The sequence below is a fragment of the Ptychodera flava genome, chromosome 19 (genome assembly GCF_041260155.1).
Source record: "Ptychodera flava strain L36383 chromosome 19, AS_Pfla_20210202, whole genome shotgun sequence".
Lineage (NCBI taxonomy): Eukaryota > Metazoa > Hemichordata > Enteropneusta > Ptychoderidae > Ptychodera > Ptychodera flava.
This window is the reverse complement of record NC_091946.1, coordinates 28,957,998-28,985,601: the sequence shown is the minus strand read 5'-3', so window position 1 is coordinate 28,985,601 and position 27,604 is coordinate 28,957,998. Positions and strand designations below refer to the sequence as shown.

General features: G+C 39.2%; 3 protein-coding genes and 1 long non-coding RNA gene across 4 annotated transcripts in view; all 4 read right to left on the bottom strand.

Moving 5' to 3' along the window:
• Window positions 1-27,604, bottom strand: part of LOC139119191 (uncharacterized) — a 66,529-nt gene that overhangs the window by 20,781 nt on the left and 18,144 nt on the right. The gene's annotated exons all lie outside the window — the stretch shown is intronic.
• On the bottom strand, window positions 10,489-11,808 carry LOC139118139 (uncharacterized). Its single transcript, XM_070681434.1, has one exon. It carries the CDS (start codon window positions 11,806-11,808, stop codon window positions 10,489-10,491), a length of 1,320 nt encoding a protein of 439 aa, XP_070537535.1.
• Window positions 12,073-14,927, bottom strand: LOC139118138 (uncharacterized). The gene is made up of 3 exons (XM_070681433.1): window positions 14,030-14,927; window positions 13,494-13,709; window positions 12,073-13,136 (listed from the first exon to the last, which is right to left on the bottom strand). The coding sequence occupies exons 1-3, from the start codon at window positions 14,925-14,927 to the stop codon at window positions 12,073-12,075; spliced, it is 2,178 nt and encodes a 725-aa protein (XP_070537534.1).
• LOC139119175 (uncharacterized) lies at window positions 16,823-18,081 on the bottom strand. The gene is made up of 2 exons (XR_011548858.1): window positions 17,507-18,081; window positions 16,823-16,933 (listed from the first exon to the last, which is right to left on the bottom strand). It is a non-coding gene; the product is annotated as an uncharacterized lncRNA (long non-coding RNA).

The window sequence follows — 27,604 nt, the reverse complement described above, 5'->3', positions numbered from 1 at the left end:
TGCACAATGTTCTACTCTCTATTTCGACCTGAATACCACTCATGATCGGTCATTGAATGATTGATTTTTCCAGCGTGAGATATCTCATGTTATGCATTAAGGTCCATTGATACCATGGTGCTCAGTGAAGTTGCCAGCAAATTACATCAAGAGGATGTTGTTGTGATATGCAATATTGTGATACTCATCATGAACTGCAGCCCTACCAGCCTGTGCTACACCATGGCCATCGGTCAATTTTTAAAGTCTAAAAATTGATTGACATGTTAACATACTTACATTTTCATTTTCAACACTTTTGCAAGATCTCCATGCCTCACTAATTTCTTGTTCTTTGTCTAAGCTACATCTTATACGTAATTTATTCCATCTACATCTTGTCTGCCTTTCATCTACATTTTATCTACTCTCTAAACTATGACCTGATGATTAATATGCACAAAAGTAGACGAAGCAATAGATCTACATCTTGTCTACATTTCATCTACCTGAGATCTAAATTTCGTCTAATTTTTCATCCACATTTTGTCTACATTTCATCTACTCTCTGAACTATGACCTCATTAGTATGCACAAAAGTAGATGAAGCAGTTCATCTACTGCCCAATTAAAATAAAGTCTACTGTAGATCTAATGTGGACTAGATGTAGATCTCAATTTTCCGTAAATTTGTCCAGGTACAGAAAAATTACAGATAAAACCTTTTAGCATGTACATCTTTGGTGGCTATATCTGGTCTGTTTATGAATGTGTGTGTAGAAAAGTCACCAATGCTGCCAATCAGAGTAAAGTATTGGTATATATCTGTCCAACGGGTACTACAATTAGTAGTTTTTAAATATACAATGTACTCTCACAAAGGAAGTATTGATGCAATTTTGATTGTGTATATCTATTTGAAGTTCTCATTTTACTCCTAAAGCATGTAACATTAACTCCTATCTGACCAATGTAACTATACTTAGAAAATGCAGAGTTACTGCTTACATTTGAATACTGGACACTAAACACTCTTTGGGGAGTAGAACAAGAAAGAGTTGTCGATCGACATTTCAAACAAATATCATCACTTTTGTCACTGAAAAACTTCCTTTTTTTTCATGCAAGTAAGATAGGTATGTGTACCCGGTATTGCCTGTTTATATGGAAATCATATTTAGAATAGATGAACTTGAAAATTTGTGATAAAGCAAATCTTAGTGCTTCAGTGGTTGCTCTTTTGTATGTATTATGGCCATGTTACAATTGGGGTGCAAGTATCTATTGCAGAGTATGTTTTCACTATTGTTAATCAACAATTGCAGGGTCCATGATATTATTATTTATTTGCAAATCAAGTAGGAAAGTAAAAAGGACTAAAATGCTCAAGTATGGATTTTAAATACATGTATAATTTAATGAACTGCACCAGCAATTTCACAATTTCTGTAATAGTTTACAATTCATTTCAACTCAAATTGACCTTTTCATAAAGTTGAATAAATGTATGGATGCAATATAACTACTAATTTAAAATAAATAGCATTAATAAAAAAGCGGAGATCTCTGTGCTACACATATACTATAGTATATTGGTATTACCTGTCTAAACACACACATAATATATATTCTAATAGAAGACATTCTTCTGAAAGTTGCCAGCCTGTAGAACAGCATGCTGTCTCAAGGAGGAGAACATCATAAAATTATCAGACAGTTTTATAAACCTATCTCAAGATATCCTCTACTTTTTGAAAAATTCAATACAGCACCTAAAGACATCATACATAATATCAGACTCTGAATAACTTAAGGTGTGGTGGTATCTGATCAGTACTGCTTTGGGAGCCAAGGCAGTTGACTGTATTATTTTCAAATCCCCAAAGCAGTCCCCTTGGCTAACAACTGAAGAACATTTATGGAGCTTTTGATGATGTTCATGCTTTGCTACATGATAATTGATATAAACTCATCCTGTTGATGTCAAATCTTCATTCATCTGACACCATCTTAGAGAACATATACTGATCCACTCTTTGCATTTGCATGATGTAACTATACACCATTGCTGTACTTATTTCCGTCTCAGTGAGTTTAAACTGTATATATATATATATATATATATATATATATATATATATATATATATATATATATATATATATATATATATATATATATATATATATATATATATATATATATATATATATATATATATATATATATATATATATATATATATATATATATAACTAACAACCAGATGCATATGAAATGCTTGTTGAAAACACCCTGGTATATAAACGTACCACACAGCACAAATGTTATTTTAAAAACCCTTCATACTTATTTATAGTGTTGAAAGTAAAATACAATACAAGCTCATTGGCTTGGTTTATACTTGTAATCTAATTTTTTGTTCTGCAAATTTGCTCATTTTATTTATCATTTATTGTGAAATATCATCACGACTGACGGGGAAAATCCCCATGTACAACAAGTCTGCTCTTTACATTGATTATTAATTCTCTCAAAAGCATGCAGTATATCAACTTTTCAGTGCATCTCTTTAAGAAGATTGTATCTTACATTGAATTCTTTTTTGAAAACCGTCTTGATAGGTACATTTATATTCGCAATCCAAAATTTATGGATAGTCCATTATCCAACTAAAATTTAAAAATTGTACAGATTTTCTATGTATGACAGCAATGGTACTTAGGGACCATTCAGTTTTTATGGTGGGGGGGGGGGGGGTCATCATGATTTTTGAATCCGCAAAGGGGGGGGGGGTCATCACTTTTCACTGGAAGGAAAGGGGGGTCACCACATTTTCAAAACATAATACCTACAATAAAGTTCACTTTATGCCATGGCCATGGTCGACCCTCTTTACCTGCGGGCCGCCTTCGGCGGCCAACTACAATAAATAGATTTACTTCATGCAATGGCCATGATCAACGTGTGACCCATGACCCTCTTTACCGGCAAGCCTGGACTTTGCCAACCCACAACAATAAGCAGCGGGCTGCCTTCTACGGTCAACTCATATTACAGTAGTATCTGGTTAAGTGCCTATCTCATCTTTGAAAGACCATTTACATGCTCGCGACCCTGAATGGTAGCACTGAGACAAAAAGGGGAATTTGCATAACAGTGTGATGGACATAAGTTGTCTATGGAAATGAAGTTAAAATTTGCCTTACAGTTGTCCTAATTAACAGACGTTTGCATGGATGTGGCTGAGAAGTTTGTGCACTGGCATCTCTGCTACACGGACAAAGTGTGCCGCGTACCGGAGTTGAACTCCAAACTGTGCGGGTAAATTTGACATATGGGTTTTGGTTATCTTTCAGCCTGGGGGGGGGGGGGGTCGTCAAATTTTTTCGTCTGAGAAAAATGCAGGGGGGTCTATATTTTTTTGAAAACCGGCAACAAGATTTTGCCGGCCCCCAGGCTGTAAAAACTGAACGGTCCCTTACATTACACTGTGTGAAAATAATATTTGATGGTGATATTTCAATTTCTTTCCCTACAAATCTTTTAATAACATTTTTGGTTTATTCCAGCATCTTACAGCAATCAAACAATTTAAAAATCTCTCTGTTTATGTTAAGATACTAATCTGCCATTATTTGGGGCATTTCCTGATGAGGTTGTAGATTGTTCTTGGCAAACTGAACACAGCATGGTATCTTTTATCTTCCAAAAATGCAAATATTTTTTACATGGAAGTAGACGGCACAAAAGCTTTCTTTGGAACTCTCTCAGTTTAAGTTCATTTCCAATATCATACACATTTTTCCAAATAAGGTTGATTTTTTATTCTCTTGGAGTTGCATTTAAATTATGAAATCATTTCAAAAGCCTGGTACATAGGGGTTCTGTACGCTTTTGTATGAGAATGGAATACAGTGTCTTACATGTCAATTTGTTCAGGGGAAATTTTACTATCATTGGCAGAAACCTCAAAATTATTGTCTGTAAGCCATGGAGTAAAAACAACATCATTTCCTAGACGTGTCAAGCAAGAAGTGACAATCTGCACGGTCTGCACTGTGATTCACATACCAAGCGTTCAAAACATTAACGTAGAAAACTGGTAAAGCAGGTACATTACTATTTTGGACAATACTATTTTAGAGTTTTTGCTGTACTAAATTTGTGCTATTGTCAAGATACAAGTACAACCATGATAACGCGGTCCATGTCGTGTCTAAATTTACTTTCCACTAATCTTGCCACCCATACAGCTTGCAGTGATTTCACTTTTTCTGCCCAATTTAATTTCTTGCACAGTTTATCATCATCATTTGCTCAGTTCTTTCAATAAGCACTAATCACAGACTTCAGAAATTAATTTTGCATAATAAAAATGATGGAAAAAAAATGTTAACTTTTCTTTGACAGATAACCAAAAGTCATTATCAAAAGGTACATCAACACAATGTATTCCTTTGTGGGTATATGCAACAAGAACACATTTTGTAAGTCTTGTTACGGCCAACTGTGCTTGGATCTGATAATAGTATGCATGTGATTTGTTTAGAAGCAGTGAACCATCATTTGACCTTTCACATATTTTTGCTAAGATCAATGCACTTACTGGATTAGAGTTTTTGTGAGCCCACATACTCTAACATTCTATCAGGAATTTTTTACAAATTGAACAATCTACAACCCCATCAGGAGATGCCCAAAGAATGGCAGATCAGTATCTGAACTTAAACAGATGCCAGGTACTTCCACAGAGCAATGTCGATGATGGTAACGATGGGATTTTAGGAACATATCTCTGGCTTTACTTTCATATTTCGGCCGAAGTAAACAGGTTCTGGAAGATTATTTTCATCTAACATTTTCCCCTTCACTAAATTTCAGCTGTTTTACCCATGTCTTTTGAATGTGTTATTGATTTCAACACTGATGCCGTTATCAAACCCTTTCTAATAGAATGCCAATTTGGATTTTTACTTTGACCCCTAGTTTGAACTTCAATATCTGCTATTTCATTTTCTGTGTACAATAAAATATCCATCAACTGATTGCGACAACTATCAGTACAATGTGCAGTATCGCTACATTTATGTTGAGTCCAAAATGATGTTACTTTCTTCACTGGAGTTAGAGAATTTAATTCAGGAAAACATATCTTCTCATTGTCTGCTTCTTAAACTTGAGATCAAGCATACATGCAGATGGTTTAATTTCTTTCACTTTGTCAAACAAAACATTAGGGTCAGGCAAGTTTACCTCAGGAGGTAAAGCTGAATATTCATCATCTACAGGTCTTGGTAATGGTATTCTGATGAACAAAGAAGATAAAAGTTTTTTTAAATTGTAGGCTACTGTGATATCTATTCTGATAGAGCTACATTGTATAAAAGAAATTTTTTACATTTACAAAGCATATTTGACACTTACACAAGCTATTCTTGGTACCTGAAATATGATATTATCAAACATAATTCATTGAATAAAGCTCAAGAAAGGTACTTTTGTCTCCTGGAAAGCACGATTTTTGCCAAATTGGTGAACAAAATTTCTTTGCAGAAAAGTAGCAAAGTTCTATTCGAAAACAAAGCTTTTTAATGAACATATTCAAACGCATAACACATTCACAGTGACCATCTCTCTACATAGCTGATCTAGATAGATTACTATAAACAGATGATACATGTAAATTGAATTAGGAGAGAACCATTTGATTTCTGTGTGTGTGTGTGGGGGGGGGGGGGGGCTGGAGGAAGTGGGCATGGGAGCAAAATTTTTTTCCTGTCAGAGTCAGGCAGCATTTTATTCCTACTGTCAGACCACAGTTACGAGTGGAGTGATACGTACCGGCCGCCGCGTACTATGCATACCAATTATTATATGCATAGTACGCGGCGGCCGGTACGTATCACTCCACTCGTAACTGTGTGTCAGACCATGCAAGAGGCTTAGGGGAAGTGTTACAGGGGCTTTCCCCTAACATGCTTGGAAATTTGTAAGATATTGATGTATGTAATGGTGCAGTCTGGTGCAATCTGAGAGGTGTTTTTAATTTTTTTTACCAAGTGACAATGTTAGAACACCCCAAGGGGGAAAGCATGACAAAGGGGTTCCCCCTCTCATGTTTGAAATTTTGAGAAATTGATGTGTTTAATGGTGCAATCTGAGAGAATTTTCAGTTTATTTTGCTCTAGGTAAAACTGTTTGAAAATGACATTCAATTTGAACACTGATATTTTTTTAAATTTTTTGCACGATCAGTGTTTGAGTCACAATATTCAACAACCAAACAATGGCAATACATTTTGTGAAAAACAGTTCTGTTTGCCAGATACTGAAGACAAATGAATATACAGGAACAGAAAATCTGTGACCTTCTTGTGTCATTTCTCCAGCTGCCAGCTTCTAATAAAAAGCCTGAATATGGTATGTTTTACTTTCAAAATGGTCATTGAACTGAGGTCAATTAAAACATATGGTTCTATGATAATTAATAAAGGATGAATTCACAACAGTTTAGTTTTGTCCTAGATCCTGTGAAAATTTTGAGAAATTGATGTGCGACATGGTGCAGTGTCGTGCAATCTGAGAGGTATTTTCAATTTGTCTTTTACCAGTAAAACTGTTAGAAGACCCAAGGGGAGAGCACGAGAGAGGGGGTGCCCCCGTCTCACATTGAAAATTTTGAGAAATGATGTGTACAAAGGTGCAATCAGAGATGAAATAAATTGAGTAACCCTGCCCCCCTTCTTCCTCTCCACATTTTGAGTAACACCTACCTGAAGTTTTAAATTTTTTTAGTTACACCCCCCCCCACCTTACTCCGAATACATGGCAAGACACAGGTGAATTGATAGTACTTTGATCCTGGTCATGTTATCTCGGTCCAGAGTAAACCAGTTTTTTGATTGAGTGATTCGCCTTAAGGGACTGGTCAGTTTCTTCAACCTGGGGGCCGGTGGATTATTTTTTGCCGACGTCAAAAAAGTGGCTGACCCCCCTATTCCAACTTTTGAAAATGCATTACAAAGGTAAAACAAAAGGTGGAATATAAATTGACTAATTCAGAGTGTGTGTGTATATACACACACACACACACACACACACACCACACACACAAACACACACACACACACACACACACACACATATATATATATATATATATATATATATGTATATATATATATATATATATACATATATATGTGTGTGTGTTTGTATATATATATATATATATATATATATATATATATATATATATATATATATAAGTTTAGGGGTGTATTTTAAACAATAATCAGATGATGTCATACTCATTTGTACAGTCTCATTACTAACTGCAGTCCATGTAATAACAACTATGATTGAAAATACAAACCTGTCTCTGCCTAAATTTGTCTGAAGTGATGTAACTTCCTGTGGATCACTAACTGTGTCATTTTGTGAGGGACGTCTGACCCAAAGACATGGACCTGAAGTCACACTTCTCCTCATTCCATCTTGTAAATAGTCCATTATTTCAAACAATGTTGCCACGACATGTCTACAATAACCATCAACTCTGAAATATAATAGTGTTTACATTTTATTGTTATTAGGCTATAGACAAGTAACATTTTACAAAAAATGAGGTGCTGGTATTCCAAAAATTATGGACGGTGCCTATCAAATAATCTTACTCAAACAACAATCAAAGAATGATGACAAAGACGTCAATCCTAACTGTTATGTTGATGGTAGTACAAGAAAGAGAGAGCCAGAGAAAGTTGGTGATGTAGTGATTTTTGTATGTGATATATATATACTGAGAATATAGAAACTTGTAGTTGTCACTCTACAGGCTGTTTCATGCGATGAGCCGATGAGCAGTCATCAGGAATAATATATATATATATATATATATATATATATATATATATAAATGAGTAGTGTCACTACTTTCATGTGAGTGAACTGTCTTTACAAAAAGCTTTTTTTCATTTTTGGTAAACTGACACCTTGCCAAAAACATTCCCCCCTCAGAAAGGGCTCAAAAATTTGACCTCCAAAATCAGTATACGCTGCCACCCCAACCACCTTGGTAATTACATCCAGACCCTTGCTTAGAACACAGACCCTCGAGGGTCTATGCTTGGAATTGAAATTTAAACGAAGAAAAGCCTTGGTCATTGTTTGTGAAATTAATCCAATCAGCTACTTCGATCCTGGGAAAATACGTGATGATGATAAATAGACATTGTTATCATATCAGTACATTCGGCAACTGATGCGTCAAAGAAATCTTGGCCACACAACAGAGCAACAGTATATGTTTATGGTATACAATGTTATCAAATTTTCACGCTAAAATTGCAAATAACAAACGGCAGGCGGAACTCTGGATATCAGGTCAGCATCAGGGTGAATGACCTCAAATGTAAACATTCACGGAAACTACCGGCATACAAGGACGGGATATGACTGTAGTAGTGATGACGGGCAAACTCGAATAATCAATATACTCACCCTCCTCTACAACAGCAATATGCAGAGAATCTTGAGCCTTGCGCTGCATTTGTAAAGATGATCCATAGTTTGTAATATGGCAAGTTTGTTGTTGGGTCTCAGTCTCTCGTACGTGGCTTAACTTACTTTTCACCGCATAGAATTCACGATTGGGTATTCGATCGCTTCTAGGGAGACGACGTAACCGTCTTGAAAAAGGCAGTAACCATCCAACTTAAAATAGTCACGCAAAGTGGAATGATCATATGATGAACTAGTAATTAAATAATTATAAATGTCAAAAATGGAAATTGGTGGCAACTTTGCTAGGTTTGCATCTCCCGATAATAAAGCTGGGTTCATTAACCGGGTAGTATCGTCGCCTTCGTCGGCTTCGATTTTCAACTTCGAGGAAATAATCTCATCGCGATCTTCAGTAAGCCCGTCTGGGTCTATTTCTAAACCGAGCTCTTCAGCTGCTTTGCACAAATCGAGCAGCTCTGCCCTCCGGGCAAAAGCTGTGTTAACACATCTGTCCCTCAAAAATTTCTGCAGCTGATGTACACTGGTGAAGCGAGTACCACTTCCAAGGCCCGCCATATTTACGAGGATATCGTCTGCTTGTTCTGTGGGACAGCTGCTTAGCAACTGACGCACATTGCTTTGTTTGTACCGTGGTCACGTGTTAAAATTACGTCATACATTTATTCCGGAGTAGAACCATTACTGCATGTTCTTCAGTCGTGCACCCGTGATCAAAGGTACAGGAACATTGTAGTGTAGCGCGCAAACAAATTCCTTAAGACTCAAAATTATTTGTCTGCAACTACTATGCAATAGTCGTCTACAACTGATATTCCGTAATGCGTTCCCTCTTAAATAAGACGAAGCAAATATCCGATCTAAGTTTCACGTGGTTTATTCGAATATAGGCATGTCTTCCAGACTGAGAACAACAAATTCTCTGAGTAGAATGTTGTACTACAAACGTTGAGAACGTTTGGGAACGTTTGGGAACGATTAACTGAAAACAAATCAAAACAAAAGGATACAGGAAGTGAGAACTAAGCTACGTTCACACTATGACACAGGAAGTAAATACTTTCTTTGACCAGGAAGTAAATACACTCTATGACACAGGAAATTAGAAACAGGAAGTAACTAACAGGAAGTAATACTCCCTCTAAGATGACTCAGGGGTCAAAGGTCATAATAGGTGGGGTGGTCACGTGACCCACCTCAGTAAACGCCCTCTAACGGTGACTGAACGTTTACTTTCGTTGACAAAATCTCATTTGCATAAAAGCAGCCCTGACTTAATGAACAATTAGCTGCTTTGAAACAATCACTAACTCAAAGATGCATAAGAATACAATCACTAAAATCTACTTTAACTAAAAGGTCTCAAAAAGTTGTACTATAAATGTAATCAGAGTCGTTGAATGTGTCCATTATAGCATTCATTGTTCGCATACTTCAATAGGTCCTTCGCCTTTTGTTAGGCACACGTGCTCTTAGAGTCTCACAATGGAATAAGGCTATTCAATGTTCCTTCAAGAATGTCTGCTTTAAAGTCACAAAAGAATCAACTGAATTGCTTACCGATTTTGTGTAGGGTTGTATAAGACTATCGCATCAACAGGTTCAAAGCTGTTTCATCAAAATGGTCTTTACAAGCAATCTTGGCGAGAACTATAGCCGGTCACTTTCAGAGACATGTCCACTCTCTGAAGGTCTAACTTAAAGTGTCTAAAAGCACGCTTGGAATGGGTGCATGTGCGCAATGCGTAATACAAAAGATAAACATTGAAGGACGGAAGTTGATGGTGACTCATGACTTTGAATTTGAACTATGGCCAAATAAGGGGATGTTGATTTTGACCGTAACATTCCGGTCCCCTAATTGTGTAGATGTGACTCGGAACAATTATAAATCCAATATTCTAAACTGGTCAAAATTCAATCTAACTAAACAAACATGAATAATATACTGTTCATATATCACTAATAAAAAAGATAAAGTTCTTAGCTGTTCTTGTGTCCTTCAGACGAATCTTCAATGGCGTCGGCCTCCAGGAGCACACACAACTTATCCACTGGACGTCGTAGAGTAGTCGTTCTGGTCTTGACTTCTGCAAACCTGACGAGTCCCTTCTTGTCTTTCATCACTTCAGTGATTCTGCCCATGGACCAGGAGTTCCTCGGCGCTGTGTTGTCGACGATCAACACCACGTCTCCAACGTTGAGGTTTCTTCTGATCTCGAGCCACTTCTGTCTCTCTTGTAGCAACGGGAGATATTCTTTCATCCATCTCTTCCAGAATATATCTGCCAGGTACTGCACTTGTCTCCATCGACGGCGTACGTAGTTGTCATTCTTCTGAAACAAGCCGGGTGGCAGGGCCTGTTTTGGTTTCAGCATTAACAGGTGGTTGGGTGTTAATGCCTCTAGATCGTTCGGATCTTCTGACAGCCTGGTGATTGGTCGGCTGTTAATTATGGCTTCCACTTCGCAGAACAGCGTTCGGAGTGCTTCATCTGACATGCGAAGTGGTTGTTCTTTGAGCAAGGAAAAGATGATTTTCCTTATGGTTCTGATGTGACGCTCCCATACTCCTCCAAATTGGGAACCTGCTGGGGGGTTGAATTCCAATTTGATGTCTTGTTGGTGAAGCATCTCAGATATCTTCTCTTGGTTCCATCTCCTGATACTCTCCTTCAGCTCTTTGTCGGCTGCGACGAAGTTAGTCCCGTTGTCTGATCTGATGGACCTAACTTGTCTTCTTTGTGCTATGAATCTTCTGATTGCATTGATGCACGAATCTGTGTCTAATGAGCAGGCTACCTCTAAGTGTACCGCATGAGTCGCCATACACGTGAAGATCGCTCCATACCTCTTCTCAGTGACATGGCCACGTTTGACCTCCATTGGTCCGAAGTAATCTACACCTGTGCGAGTGAATGGTGGCTCTTCAGGGGTGATGCGGTCCTTAGGTAGGTCTGACATCTTCTGCTCACAAACTTTCGCTCTATATTTTCTACAGATGACACATTTGGTTACGAGGTTGCGGATTGCTGTAGGCGCCCGTAGAATCCAATATTTCTCTCTTAGCTTCGCCAGCATCGAGTTCCTTCCAAGATGTCCGACTTCTTTGTGGGTTTCCTGGAGTATGATTGTTGACACTGGTGAGTCTTTAGGCAGCACTATCGGGTGCTTGCTGTCTGGTGACACTGAGGCACGTTCCAGGCGTCCGCCAACTCGTATTATTCCTTTATCCAAAATTGGGTCCAGCTTATATAATGGGCTGTATCTCCTGACTTGCTTCTTTCGTTGTAGGAGTGCCATTTCATCTGGAAAATGCTATCGCTGCACATACTTCATGATTGCATCTCTCTGCCCTTTGCAGATTCTCTAGTGAAACAGGTGGGATTGTTGTTTCACAACTCTTCTGGCTAGTATCTGCGTTGGTGTCTTCATCGCCTTCCTTTCTTTTGCGGCATTTATCTTGAAGGTTTTTCTTCGCTAATAGGAACCATCCGACTATTTTCTTTAGTTTCATCATGCTGGAGTAGCGTAGTAAGATCTTCTCTACCCCAAACTCTTGCTCTACTAGTACGGTGCTGTACACGGATGCTTCCGCTTGACTTCTGGGTCTTTATTACATAGCGCTCTGGAGATGTCCTGTTGTGTAGGCCATTCACTTTCTCGTTTCCACAGGAAATCTGGTCCGCGCAGCCATCTTTTGTTTTGCAGGAACTTGTCTACCGTTAGTCCCCTAGATGCGTCGTCTGCTGGGTTGGATTTTGTGTCGACGTACTTCCACTGTTTACTATCCGAACCTTCACGTATAATGTTGATCCGGTTGGCTACGAAGGTGTGGAATCGGGATGTTTCATTGGCGCAGTACTTAATCACTGATGTGCTGTCTGTCCAGAAGTATACCTTGTCGTTCTTAATGTCGAGTTCTTCCTCCAACATTCTGTTCATTCTCACGGCCACTGTAGCTGCTGTCAGCTCCAGGCGTGGGATGGTAATTTTCTTCAGTGGTGCAACCCTTGCTTTTCCCATAAGGAAGGCGCAGTGAATTCTTCCATCTTCATTTATGAGTCTAATATACGATGCGACACCGTATCCATATTCACTGGCATCAGAAAAGTGATGTATTTCACGTACCTTGACTTCGCCAAAGTCTGCTGGTTTGTAGCACCTCTGAGTTGATACGTTTTCTAGTTTTGGAAGATCTGATAGCCATCTTAGCCATTTCTTCCGATCGTCTTCTTTGATCTTTGCATCCCAGCCAATACCTCTACGACACAAGTCTTGAAGTAGTATTCTTGCAGGTAGGATGAACGGAGCTGCGAGTCCAATGGGATCGTATACTGAGCTGATAATTGATAGTATGCCTCTTCTCGTTGGAGGCCGGCTTTCAATGTTGATCTGGAATCCTATGGTGTCTGACTCGACCGACCATGAAGTACCTAGGGCACGCTCTACTGGTAGGCAGTCGTATTCCAGCTTCAGGTCTTTGATTTCCTTAGCTCTTTCTTCTTTGGTATAGTCTCCAATACTTCGCGGCTGTTGCTCACCCACTTTGTTAGACGGAAACCGCCCTTCTTGCAAGCTGCAGTCAGATCTTGTGTCAACTTGATTGCCTTCTTCGCATTCTCTACGGACTTGAGGCAGTCATCTACGTAGAAGTCTCTCTTTATTGTTTTGACAACTTCCTTGTTGAATAGGTGGCTGTTGTCGTCGGCCATCTTGTGTAGTGCTGTGTTCGCGCAGCTCGGGGATGATACTGCACGAACAGGTGAACCATCATTTATAGACTCTTGGAGGGCTTTCTATGTTTCCATCTGGCCACCAATAGAAGCGTAGACAGTCACTGTCCTCTTCTCTAACCTTTACCTGGTGGAACATAGCCTCTATGTCTGCCATTAAAGCGATTGGTTCCTGTCGAAATCGTAATAACACTCCTAGTAGATTATTCGTCAGATCCGGCCCTTGTAGTAATAGGTTGTTCAACGACACACCTTGGAACTTTGCTGAACAGTCAAAGACAACGCGGATCTTCTCTGGTTTCTTCGGATGATATACTCCATGGTGGGGTATATACCATACCTTTCCGTCGTCTCGATCTAACTCGTCGTTAGGGACTTGTATTGCGTATCCCTTCTCAATTATGTCTGCCATGAACTTCTGGTAGTCGGCATGGAACTTTGGGTTGTTTCTCAACTTTCTTTCAAGGCCTTTAAAACGTTGTAAGGCATAGTGCTGATTGTTGGGTAGTCGAACTCTTTCATTTTGAATGGAAGTCCCATTTTGTAGTGTCCGTCTACTAGCTCATGGTTTCCTTTACTTTCTGCATGAACTTCTTGTCTTCTTGGGAGTGCTCCCTTTTGTCATCTATCATGCGCTCAGGAAAATCAAGGTCAATGGAATGTCGCACTAACCTGTCTAGTTTATCCAATTCTTCCATATCCTCTACGGCCACAACTTCTGTTCTGTAGCTGCGAGGATGTTGCCCTTGTTCGTTCAATCTGACTACGTGCCAGGGGATCCATCCTACGCGTGTTCTGCATGCGTGAGGGGTTGAGTCCGGACCACGTATTGTTTCCAGAGGGGTAAATACTGCTGTTTTCTCCGGTACCTATCATCAGTCCTATTTCGGCATCTATTCTTGGAAGCCTTATATTCTTCAAATGCGGCCATCTCATGAGATCCTCTTGACGGGGAATGTAGTCTTCAGAGACGCCTATCTCTGGTTTAGTGTATACTGTTTTCAGCTCTACCTGTGGCTCTGAACAGTCTAGGTTGTAAACTTCTATGCCAGTGACTTTGTCGCAGGTGTGGCTGCCTAAGCCGTTCACTGTATTTACCGTCAGCTTTGTCTTTCTGCCTGTGGCTCCAAGTTTTCTCTGTAACGCTTCTGTGCAGAATGATATGACACTACCTGTATCCAGAAAGGCATAAGTCTGTACCATTCTATTTGAGCCTTTCAACTTCACCTTGACAGGGATAATAGTCAGCAGGACCTTGCAGTTATCATCGTCACCACCGGTGTCATCGTCTTGACCACCGGTCCCCATAAAGGACTGTACTTGGTCCACCTCTGCCGTGGTGCAGTGTACTGCGACACTCTCCGTCTGTACTGGTCTCTTTGAATCCTCATCTTTATCAGTTGTCGGTCGACGATCCTGATGTAGTACTGTTGGGTGTTTTCCTTGGCATTTGGAGCATTTAGCTTTCTGCTTGCATTGCCTACTCCGGTGACCAGGTTTCAGACAGCCAAAACATACACCTTGGTTTCTCAGAAAGTTAACAGTATCTTCTTGACTGGCTGCAATCAATTGTTCGCAACTGTCGAAAGAATGATTGTTATCTTGGCAGTGTAGGCATGGTTTCTGTTGAGCCTTGTTTGGTTTGGAAGTTGAAGTGTTGCTCTTCTTGCTCCCTTGGTTCGTCATTCTCATCTGTGCTTGTAAAGCTAGTGGAGAAAGATTGTTCCACTTTGTCTGTGCCTTTCTTCCTTTTCACTGGATTGTCGAGACTAGCCATTGCTTGTCTACTGTAGTCCGGGCATGACAGTCTGCTTGCTTCGGACTTCACCAGATCGACGAGGTCTTCAAATCTTACTCTTTTCTTGGCTTTGCGTATCTTCGCTGTGCGTTACTCCAGGAATCTTGATAAAGTAAAGAAGCTTATTGACGATCCGTTTCATATTTTCTGAATGTTCTAGTATTTCTAGGCCATCAACGCATCGGGTTGCTGTCTTACATCGATTCAAGAAGATGGCGAACTTGTCTAACGAGGCAACGTTGTCTGGCTTGATTGGAGGCCAGTCCAAAACCTTCCTCAGGTAGGCGTTGGCTATCTTGTGTGGATCACCATAGCGCTCTTCCAGTCTCCTCCATGGCACCTTGATATGCTTCACTTGCATCTATACCCGCATACCCTTGAACTATTTCATGGGCTGTGCCTTCCATGAACTGTCTCAGCAGAGTGAGTTTATCTTTATCATCTTCGGCAGTCGGTACTAGTTTGGTCTCAAACTCATCTATGAATGATCTGTACTCCATGATGTTACCGTCAAACTTCTTTATCACTGTGGACATTTTCTTTATTGCTCTGATCATGGCCCACTGTGCAGAGTCACGTGTCGTCTTACTCATGTTACTGCCACTGCTTCTGATGGAAATTCTGGAAGCTGCTACACTGACTGCTTCTTCTAAATCATCCGCCTCACTGTCATTCTCCCTTTCTATTGTAGGAGTTTCCTTCTTATACACTCGTACTGGTGTTGTGGTCTTTCGTGGTTTTGTTCTGGACACAATGGATTCGTCCTCCAGTGGTTCAGTCTTAATATTGATGGCGATATCGTCCTCGAATTCGTCACCAAAAAACTTATTCAGAGATCTAGCTCTAGCATCGGCTACGGCAATCTTCGTGTCAAGTTCATGTTGCTCCTCCTTGAGTTGAAGCTCATGTCTTGCCATGGCACGCTCCATTTCTTGCCTCTCCCGGTGTTCTTGGAGTTGAAGCTTATACTTAGCACGCTCAATTTCTTGCTTCTTCTTGAGCTTGGCTGACCTTGCCAACAGTTCAGCCTTTTCCTTTCGTCTGCTAGTTTGGTGGCTGAGAGTGCACTGTGGCTTGTATGATGGCTGACCCCACTCTGGCTGCCAACTACAGACGGCTTCGGTGTGCCGACTTGAGAGACACTATCTTCTGGTCCTACATCCTCTTGTGGATGAATTGGTGTGGGGTTCACAATTGGTGTTGGGTTCGCTTCCTGTTTGCTCACCCATGCAGTGGTGTCTTTAAAGAAGGTCCCAAAAACGTCTTCGACATCGGCCAGCCAACGAAGGCGTTCGTCTGGCACCTGATCCTTTGGGAGTAAACTTTTGTATTCATAGCACGTGTCTGCAAAGACTTGATGCAGCTCCTTCAACACTTCAAACTTCAGTTTGATTGTGAATAGGTCTGCCTTATCAGCGATGAGGTCTTGTATTTTCGTGGACTTTTGGGTTAGTGCACTCGCTGTTTTCTCTAAGAAGCCAGCTTTAGTAGCTAACTCATATTCAAGTCCTTTTTCGGACAGTGTTCTGTCTTGGCAGCTACGCCTGGGTTCTTGCAATTCCTTTTCCGGTGACAAAGTTCTTGATTTCTTTTCTTCGTCTTCCATGGTTTGACTTAGGTGAATATCACAAGTCCGATGCAAAATCGTTAATGAGAAATGTAGCGCGCAAACAAATTCCTTAAGACTCAAAATTATTTGTCTGCAACTACTATGCAATAGTCGTCTACAACTGATATTCCGTAATGCGTTCCCTCTTAAATAAGACGAAGCAAATATCCGATCTAAGTTTCACGTGGTTTATTCGAATATAGGCATGTCTTCCAGACTGAGAACAACAAATTCTCTGAGTAGAATGTTGTACTACAAACGTTGAGAACGTTTGGGAACGATTAACTGAAAACAAATCAAAACAAAGGGATACAGGAAGTGAGAACTAAGCTACGTTCACACTATGACACAGGAAGTAAATACTTTCTTTGACCAGGAAGTAAATACACTCTATGACACAGGAAATTAGAAACAGGAAGTAACTAACAGGAAGTAATACTCCCTCTAAGATGACTCAGGGTCAAAGGTCATAATAGGTGGGGTGGTCACGTGACCCACCTCAGTAAACGCCTCTAACGGTGACTGAACGTTTACTTTCGTTGACAAAATCTCATTTGCATAAAGCAACCCTGACTTAATGAACAATTAGCTGCTTTGAAACAATCACTAACTCAAAGATGCATAAGAATACAATCACTAAATCTACTTTAACTAAAGGGTCTCAAAAGTTGTACTATAAATGTAATCAGAGTCGTTGAATGTGTCCATTATAGCATTCATTGTTTGCAAACTTCAATAGGTCCTTCGCCTTTTGTTAGGCACACGTGCTCTTAAAGTCTCACAATGGAATAAGGCTATTCAATGTTCCTTCAAGAATGTCTGCTTTAAAGTCACAAAAGAATCAACTGAATTGCTTACCGATTTTGTGTAGGGTTGTATAAGACTATCGCATCAACAGGTTCAAAGCTGTTTCATCGAAATGGTCTTTACAAGCAATCTTGGCGAGAACTATAGCCGGTCACTTTCAGAGACATGTCCACTCTCTGAAGGTCTAACTTAAAGTGTCTAAAAGCACGCTTGGAATAGGTGCATGTGCGCAATGCGTAATACAAAAGATAAACATTGAAGTACGGAAGTTGATGGTGACTCATGACTTTGAATTTGAACTATGGCCAAATAAGGGATGTTGATTTTGACCGTAACAGTAGCATTTTGATTTGATTGACAGTCAGGGTCAGAGGTCGTGTGCGTGAAAAGGAAAATTCCACCTATTGTTTCTACTGCCAACTGCACAAGCAAGCTGTCTGCTGGTTCGTCGGCTTGAGTCTTACCTGAGAGCTGACAAATCTAGGGGACCCCCTCGCATGTAAACAAACAATCAAACTAAATGAAAAGATCGGCGTTAAATATAAACCAGCAATTTACGGAAGGGGAAAATGATTGCTTTTTGCGTTGTGGAGAAAGGGAGGTTTAATCGACAAACTGAATGCATTTTAAAGAAAGAAAAAAAAAACAGTGTGTATTATTTGGCGATTTATTTTGTGCATTGGAAGGGGTCATGTAAATGCAATCGTGATATCCGGCCATATTGTACTGAGGACGTTTATAGCTTTGTGACATTATTTTTTTTGTTGTTGTTGTTGATCTGTGCAATCAAAGTATAGCCTCTACCGCTATAAAATTTTATTGAATTTGCATTCACTTCTGAATCAGTGAAGTAAATGATGCATCGATGCAGGACTTTGCAAAATTGACAAACACAAATTTACAAATTCTTCAGTCTGTGAGTTACTGTGCTGAATATGAAGGTATACAGATTTATATAGGCAGTGCACAGTATACATGAGTATATAGTGCCAACAGTTCTGGCCAGTATTTTGTGTTGAACTCAGCTTGTATATTTAGTGTTTTATGAAACACAACACAACCCCCTCCCGCCCTTTGAATGAAATATTTTTTTTTATTTTCTCAAACTTTCTCTGTGTTAAAAATAAGAATATGGGTTGTTTTAGTATGGGTTTGTTATAGGCAGTGCACAGTATACATGAGTGCAAACTGTTCTGGCCAGTATTTTGTGTTAAATTCAGCTAGTATATTTTATGTTTTATGAAACACAACCCACCCCTCCCCTTTGAATGGAATATGTATATTTTTTATTATTTGATCAAACTTTTCTCTGTGTTAAAAATAAGAATATGGGTTGTTTTACTGTTTAAATATTTATTTGTTGATTTTATTCTTATCAGGACAACACTGCCTCTGAGAGTGATCATGATGATGAAGGAAGGGACAAAGATCATCATAATAAATTAATTATGTAAGTGTACAATATTTCCACATTTTTTTTTCAGGTAATACATAGCAAATACTCAGTTAACTTCATCATATATGATAAGAGGTCAATGTATATTTGTCTTTGACACAAAAAAGTAAAAGCAAGCACACACACATATTTTGATTTATCATGATGACGTTTATTTTTTTCTAGGTTATTATTAGTATTATTTTCATTATGGTATTTCTGTGGGAGTAAATGAAGCAATTTTTTTGTCCCTTCATTTTAGGCAAAGAGCACAGCAACCAAAGAAGCAATATATGAGGCTGAGAAAAAATGTAATGATGGTGAAGAGTACATTGGATTTTCCTTGGTGATAGTGAAGAAAACAGCTGCAGCAATGTGAACTCAGATCCGTCACGCGGTAGAAGTAGTAGTAGTAGTAGTAGTAGTAGTAGTACCCTTACAAAAAGTCCTATTGGACTCCAATAGGAATCAGTCTGATAGGATTGTCCAATAGTATTTTGAGACAATATCCTATTAGACAGTCCCATAGTAGTCCAATAGGAATGCGACACCTGTCCTATGAGACAGTCCCATAGTAGTCCAATAGGAATGCGACACCTGTCCTATGAGACAGTCCCATAGTAGTCCAATAGGAATGTGACACCTGTCCTATGAGACAGTCCCATAGTAGTCCAATAGGAATGCGACACCTGTCCTACGAGACTGTCCCATAGTAGTCCAATAGGAACATTAGACATGTCCTATTAGACAGTCCTATGGTAGTCTAATAATAATATGTCCTATTAGACAGTCCTATGGTAATCCAATTGGAACATTAGAACGTTCCATTGAACTCAGCCTGTACATGTGTAGACATTGTTATTGTTGAGGAATGAATTCTGGTCTGGACTAGAATTAAATGTAAACAATAACATTTGCATTTAACACATACAGACGCTAAGAAGACAAGCTATATAGTGGGTGTTTCAATGTTCATTAGGGAGCAAAGAAGAACTTACAATGGATATACTTTTGAACAAAGAAACTTTATTTCTATAATCAGAAAAATATTATACAAAGCTGTGTGTAACAATTATCTAATTAAACTATTATGGCTGAGACTACAGAAGCATATCCACATAGAAATTAAGGTCTGCCTTCATGAAATTTTTGAGTTGCAGCTTTATATGGCTGGCTCTTGTTTTAGGTGATAAGTTAATTTGATGCTGCTATGTAATGTATCCAAAAGTTACACAAAACATTTAATTTTCAGTATCATAATTTTAATAATTCAAAAGCCAAATGAGCTCTATCAGCAAAGAAAGAATTAAGGTTTCATGATGGCAATACATGAGTAGAAATCGTTGAGATATCAACTTCCTGTTTGTTATGTAACAGGGGGTCCAACCCCATTGTTCCATTGCTCCTTTGTCTCACATAAATATCAATGCATTTTGACCATATGTATCCAATCACTAACTACATTACTACCTTGGCTTTAAACTTCACTCCTGTTTATATTCTTTGTGTGGACTGAAATGCCTAGTCAACAAGCTAGAAGTCACACAATGGGTATACACTGGATCATGAGCAGGCAAGTAGACAAAGGACTATTGTAAACCTGGCTATTTCCGTAACTATTCAGTCTTCAAAAGGAAAACACTGACATATAATAATCTTTCCTACCTAACTTTGCTGTACTACAGTGATATAAAAGCTGTAAAACACCCGGTTATGCTGCCACACAGTCCTTTTTCAGAGCTACAACTGACCCCTTTTGTCTGTTCTGCAGCGGCCATCTTGTTTTGATGATGCTAGCCCATAATGCACTGCAGCCACCCAAATGCATTCTGGGCTTAGGGTTTCCAATAGGACAGTCTAATAGGACTTTAAAAAGGTGTACAAAATATGTGTTGATCAGACATTATAGCTAAGATAATGAGGTGATATTGATTCTCATTTATGAATTTGAAGTGCTGGTAGTTGTAATAGTCTTCAGTCTGTGGAAACTCAATGATATTGTAACTATGTGTTACTCATATGTATGCATGAGCCAGCATGTAAACTTGATTGCTGGCCTATTTATTGATTTATTTTATTGATTTAAGTGTTTGTTTATTTATTTATGTATTTTGCTTGCTTGTATATTTTTTTCATTTAATTCTAGAAATAGCAAAATGCAATATTTTTACAAACCATGTTTCCTTCAGTACCAGTCCAAAGATTAATTGCAAATTAATTTGCAAAATATTTTGCTCTCTGAGAATGGTAAGAATAATTTTGTCAGAGCAATAGCAAAAGCTAATGATTCTGACAGAATTGAATAAATCCTATTTGAATGTCATTTACAAAAGGATTGTCCTGTAGGACATTCAGGAATTGTTCCCATAGGACAAGAATGGTCCCACATAGTTCCTATTGGAATTTCATTTACAATGGGATTGTCCAATAGGACTTAAAATCATCATTCCTATAGGACCAGCCTGGTCCTACACCGTTCCTGTGGTACTCCTATTGGACCAGGTCAATCCCACTTGGGTCCTATAGGACTTTTTCGTAAGGTAGTAGTATAGTAGTAGTAGTAGTAGTAGTAGTAGTAGTAGTGAAGAAAACAGTGGCAGCATTTTAAACTCAGATTCTTCACTCGATAGTAGTAGTAGTAGTAGTAGTAGTAGTTGTAGTAGTTATGACAGTAATTATTTAGGCACTCAAATTTTCAATGACAAATTACAAACTCTAATCAATCAATATACTCCCCATTCCTCCTTAAATACTGATGTTTGTGAAAATTCACACGATTCTCCCACCCTAATTAATATACCGAAGAATTAAATGCAGACTCTTATTGCAAATAACCGTTGCCCTCCTTCCTCACAAAGTTCCACCACCACTACATCATCATCATCTTCATCACATCCAATAAGTCAAATTGGTAAGGGATCAATAGATGACATGCCACCAGATGACCCGCCAGCAGATGAAGACATCGGGGCTGAGTAGTATCAAATCACAAGCATCCAAGAACGTCAAGTACAAAAATTCAATGCTTTAGCGCATGATTATGAAATCAAATTCAATGATATTAAACCAGTTCGTGGCTTCATACAAGTCATGTCAGTACTACAAGACGTCTTTCGAAGCATCCTCGACAGGCTGACTAGCGGTATCCCTGAAAGAGACCGTGTGCGAATTACACTGGAAAGTCCATCACTCCCCTATCAAATTTGGTTACCTTTTTTCACCTGTGCAAGAGCTTACAGTCGACAGGGTATTGGGTGAAATTGAACGGGTGCTGCAATCATAGTAAGAATTCACTGTTGTTGAAAATATCTACATCAACTTCATTCATGTACACATGCCTCAAGGGGCAGGAAAGGATTGGAGAAGGAGACCTGTCAACATTGCCCGTCGACTCCGATTGATGAGGAGTGTCATCCGCATAGCTAACACAGATGAACTGTGCTGTGAAAGGGGCAATAGTGACGGAAATTGCTCACATTAATTGCAGCGATGATCCTGAACAGGACTCAGTACGAAGGGGATGGCACGCACAGACAAGACGTGCAGCTGAACTCATCACTCAGGCAGGTATTCCACCCGGGCCATGTGGAAATGAAGAACTCGACAAGTTGCAAGCTGCCGTACCATTATACAGGATCCATGTCATTTCTGATGAGAAATCTGATACACTTATTTATCAGCGACATGACACTGCAGAACACAACATATACTTGTACCATCATGACAACCACTATGATGCGGTGATGTCGATGCCTGCGTTTTTGAAGAAAGCCTACTATTGTCACAACTGCAACACTGCATACGAATACAAGCATAAAAATGTTTGTGAAGTTTTCTGCAAATATTGCCGTACTCCCTCCATCTGTCCGCCTACTGATGATAAAATCTACTGTAAAGACTGTCATCGTTACTTTCTTGGTCAACAGTGTTTCAACAATCACAATGCAACAAGTGGTCATGCTGTAAACACTGTATGTCAGGTCATCCGTCGTTGCAAGTTGTGTGGTGTAACCATCAATTGGGAAAAGAGAAGTAAAAAGAAGAAACATCGTTGTGGTGAGAAATACTGCAGAGTCTGCAAACAATACGAAGACAGTGACCACTTGTGTTTTATCCAGCCTATTGGCAAGAAAAAGAAGAAGAGGGCCGACACAGTAGATAACAGTGATGATCAGGGTGATGTGTTCGACTTCGAAGTCCAAGAAGATGATGAAGAAGATAGTGAAGAAGAAATGAAGTATTATTTCTTCGACTTTGAATGTACCCAAGATGGTGGAGTCCATGTCCCGAATTTTTGCATAGTCCAGTCTGAGTCTTGCTCAGAGCAAGTTTTCCATGGTCCTAACACTAAACAAGAATTCTGTGATTGGGCACTTTCTGAAGAAAACTCCCCCGGCACTTTCATAGCACACAATCTTCAAGGATACGATGGTCAGTTCATTTTGCAGTACTGCCATGAGAATAATGTTCAACCTGAAGTCATTATCAATGGAACCAAAATCATCCGCATTTTCATCCCAGTTTAAACATAGGCCAAGTCCCTGAAGCTACTACAGACATGGATACAAATTAAGTATTTCCTGACTGTATGAAATTATCTCACTAAGGTCATCCTGGGGACCTGTAAACCAAATATAAAGCTGTCTGACCAGCGGTTTTGAAAAACAAGCGACTCAACAGTTGACAGAGCTCTGCTGTGTTATGTAGAGAATAACCTTTTGTGACTCATGTATTGATGAAGAAGGTGGATATCTTGATAGCTCATTTTCAGGATGGCCTGACAAAAATGGAAAAAAAAAATTCCGTAAAAAAGTTGGTTATCCCTAGGGACCTGTATACCAAATGACATTGTAAGTTCTGTTGAATAAGTTGAGACTGTACGTACTCAGAGAAAGCACACTGAGACAAATTTTTGAAACTTAAGAAGTTCAAGGTCATCAAAAGCATCATGTAACACTTTCATTGCACTGTTTACACAGATTGCATAATTGCTATAAATAGCACATGAGGAATCTTACAGCCCAGCTTTACCATAAAAACCCTATCACTTTGACCACTCTTTTAATTGACCACTCCATTTTTTTCCTCAAAAAGTAATTTTATTTTATCCTTACCAAGTCAACCATAAATGGAAATTAGAACTTTCTCTATCTCTATTTATTTGACCACCCTATCATGACAAACTATTTTGAGCAATTTCTTTTAGATAACATATAGGGCACAATAAATGACGGTTCAGAATATGTCAAAGTTGGGATTCAGGAAAGTTGCCTTTACATGTTTTAATCCTCCAAGATGGTAAGCATTTCACTATGAACTGTCAAAAAGTTGAACTTTCTGATAATTCCACACTAAAATTATTTTCGCTTTGATGATTTCCTAATTAATTCAATTATTTAAAATCATATTAATTATTTTTTTCTGGGTGAATTGATAGGGTTTATACAGTACAAGAATTACATACAATGTAAGTCAAATTTTGACCAAAAATGACAAAAAAATTCCTTAAAAATACACATTTGCATATTTCATCACAATTTGAACAAATCTAAGTTGGGTTGTCCCTAGGGACCTGTATACCAAATAACAAAGCTGTCTGACCAGCGGTTATGAAGAAGAAGATTTTTTACCAAAAACGCCTTTTTTGGCATTAATTTGCCTATTTTCAATGATATCAAAAATATAAAAAACCAGTTTCTCAAAATCATATTTTTCATCTACACAACAAATATCAAATCAGTAAGTACTGCGGTTCTCAAGATATTTGAGTGGACGGACGCCTCACAAACGGACATACATACATACATACATACATACATACATACATACATACATACATACAGACTGACGACGGACGCCGGACGGATACCCATCCCAATAGCTTCTATAGACTATAGTCTATAGTAGCTAAAAATTAAATTCACGACTCCTACAATTTCTCCCTGTGCTTTGGCTCAACTTCCGACATGTTTGAATGGCTGAACTGCACAAAGGTTACTTTCCCCCATTTCTTCAACACAGCGGAGAATCAAGAATACATCGGTCCTCTCCCAGATGCACAATACTACGGTCCTGATGTATGAAACAACATCAGAGAGAGAAAATTCCTGAGATGGTACGAAGAAGAGCGATCGAAAATCATCCTTTCAACCTGAAACAAGAACTTGAGAACTACTGTATAGAAGCGATGTAGACATCTTAAGTAGGAGTTGTTTGAAATTTCAAGATATGTTCAAACAACAGAATGGTGTGGATCCATTCAGGGATTGTGTGACCATCGCATCAGCCTGCAATGTCGTTCTACGCAGGAATTTTCTCAAGAAAGATACCATCGGGATCATTCCAGATCACGGCTACATCCACCGACGAAATCAATCTGTCATTGCATTGCAGTGGTTGGAGTGGCTTGCATATAAGAAGAATGTCAACATTCAACATGTATACAACGGGGGTGAGAAGAAAATTGATCGATATTGGCTAGACGGTTGCTACTACCATGGTTGTCCGCGATGTTACGAAGACATGATATCGTCAACACCAAACTAGAGAAGACCATGGGTGATCTCTACCAATGTACCCTCGACAAGATGCGATTTCTACGCACCAATGGCTTCAATGTGATCGAAATGTGGGAATGTGACTTTAAGAGAGATATTCACGAAAACCAAGACCGCAAGAATTCATCAAGTCACTTGATCTACAGGAGCCTCTTTATCCACGGGATGCCTTCTATGGTGGTAGAACCAATGCAACGAGGCTTTACCATGAGTGTGAGGTAACGAAGAGATTCACTATGTCGATTTCACAAGCCTCTACCCTTATGTCAACAAGTACTGTAAGTACCCCATCAAGCATCCGGAAGTCCGCACCAAGAACATCATACTGCCTGTTCAGTGGTACTTTGGTGTTGCCAAATGTCGAGTGTTGCCACCACGGCAACTTTACTTTCCTGTTCTCCCCCTAGAGTGGATAAGAAACTGATGTTTCCCCTTTGCAGAAGCTGTGCAGATACCAAACAGCAGGCACTGTGTGAACATAGCGATGACCAACGATCCTTTGTGGGAGCTTGGACAACACCAGAGTTAGCAAAAGCTGTGGAGAAGGGGTACAAAGTCGTCAAAGTGTTTGAGGTGTGGCACTACAGAGAAAGTGAAGAGTACAACAGAGAGTCACAAACAGGTGGGCTCTTCACCGATTACATCAATACCTTCTTAAAGTTGAAACAAGAGAGCAGTGGTTGGCCTTCATGGTGTCAGACAGAAGATGACCAAGACCGATACATCCGTGAGTACCATGAGAGAGAAGGTATCCTACTTGACAAGACTAAGATTCATCGAAATCCAGGTCAGCGAGCATTGGCAAAACTGATGCTGAATTCCATGTGGGGCAAGTTTGCTCAACGTAACAACTTTCCACAGCTTCAGTACATCCAAGAACCTGCAGAACTCTTCCGGTTACTCACAAGTGAGCAACACACCGTCAACAACTTGTCTTTTGTCAACGATAACATGGTCGCTGTACAACATTCACTTCGGGATGAATTTGTCGAAGGTGCCGTTAATACAAATGTTGTCATCGCAGCATTCACCACAGCCTATGCCGCCTGAAGTTGTATGATCTTCTTGAAGCCATTGGTGAGCGTGTCTTGTACTTTGATACCGATTCTGTCATCTTTGTCAGCAAGTCAGACATGTATGAACCACCTCTGGGTGACTACTTAGGAGATCTCACCAGCGAACTTGATGGAACCTCCAGGCAATTACATTACCAAGTTTGTGTCCGGTGGAGCCAAAAACTATGCCTTCTGTCTAGCACAACCCGACAGGAAGGGAAACCGCACTCTTTGTAAAGTCAGAGGGATCACCTTAAATTACTGCAACAGTTTGAACATCAACTTTGATGCCATCACTCGTCTGGTCACCACTTGCCCATCATCAACCATCACTGTGAATGACCGACGAGTTGGATGTGATGTTGTCACAAAAAGTGAAAGTAAAAAATATGCCCTAGTTTATGATAAGAGAGCATTGATTGAAAATTACAAAACCCTTCCCTATGGGTATTAAAACTGTACTTTGTCCATGAAACCCCCCCCCCCCAAAAAAAAAATAGTGACAACATCACTGTTCGCTCCCATATATTTATCAAAACAAGTCAACAATTGTATGAAACATGGACATACATATACAGACAGACTGACATACACAGACTGGCACAGAGTGATGACATTGACCCCAAGTGTGCCTTGGCCCATGGAGAGTAGCAAAGATATAACAAACAGCTGAAAGTAATGATAAAATAGTCAAGTATAGGCCTATACAGGCACTGAGAGTGAATATGTTACAGCAATTTGATTAGTTTCTTTTCCATTTCTACTTCTGTGATAATCTTTAAGACAATTAATCTGCAAGGCAGTTTATGTATTGACAAATATGTTATCTTTTACAAGCACACAGCAACTGTTCATGATTTTTCATTTACAATATTTGACACAGACTGAAATACATAACATGCAACCAATGTTTACACTTTGCCCATACACCAGATACATGGAGAAATTTCAACATACAATCATCAACTCAGAAACCCTACATGGAAAAGTAAACATTGTTTTCTTCCAGAACAGCTGGTGCATCCACATCTGGAACAACTTACAAACTTAACCAATTACACAAGGATGATGACACAAGAGATAAAGTTAAACTGTGGTGAAC

Coding starts and splice junctions, on each gene's coding strand:
- LOC139118139 (XM_070681434.1), bottom strand. CDS start 11,808: ATGGCACTCCTACAACGAAAGAAGCAAGTCAGGAGATACAGCCCATTA.
- LOC139118138 (XM_070681433.1), bottom strand. CDS start 14,927: ATGACGAACCAAGGGAGCAAGAAGAGCAACACTTCAACTTCCAAACCA. Junction 13,710..14,029: donor CTCACGCATGCAGAACACGC/GTAGGATGGATC, acceptor AACGTTTTAAAG/GCCTTGAAAGAAAGTTGAGA. Junction 13,137..13,493: donor CTGTTCAGCAAAGTTCCAAG/GTGTGTCGTTGA, acceptor GACTGCCTCAAG/TCCGTAGAGAATGCGAAGAA.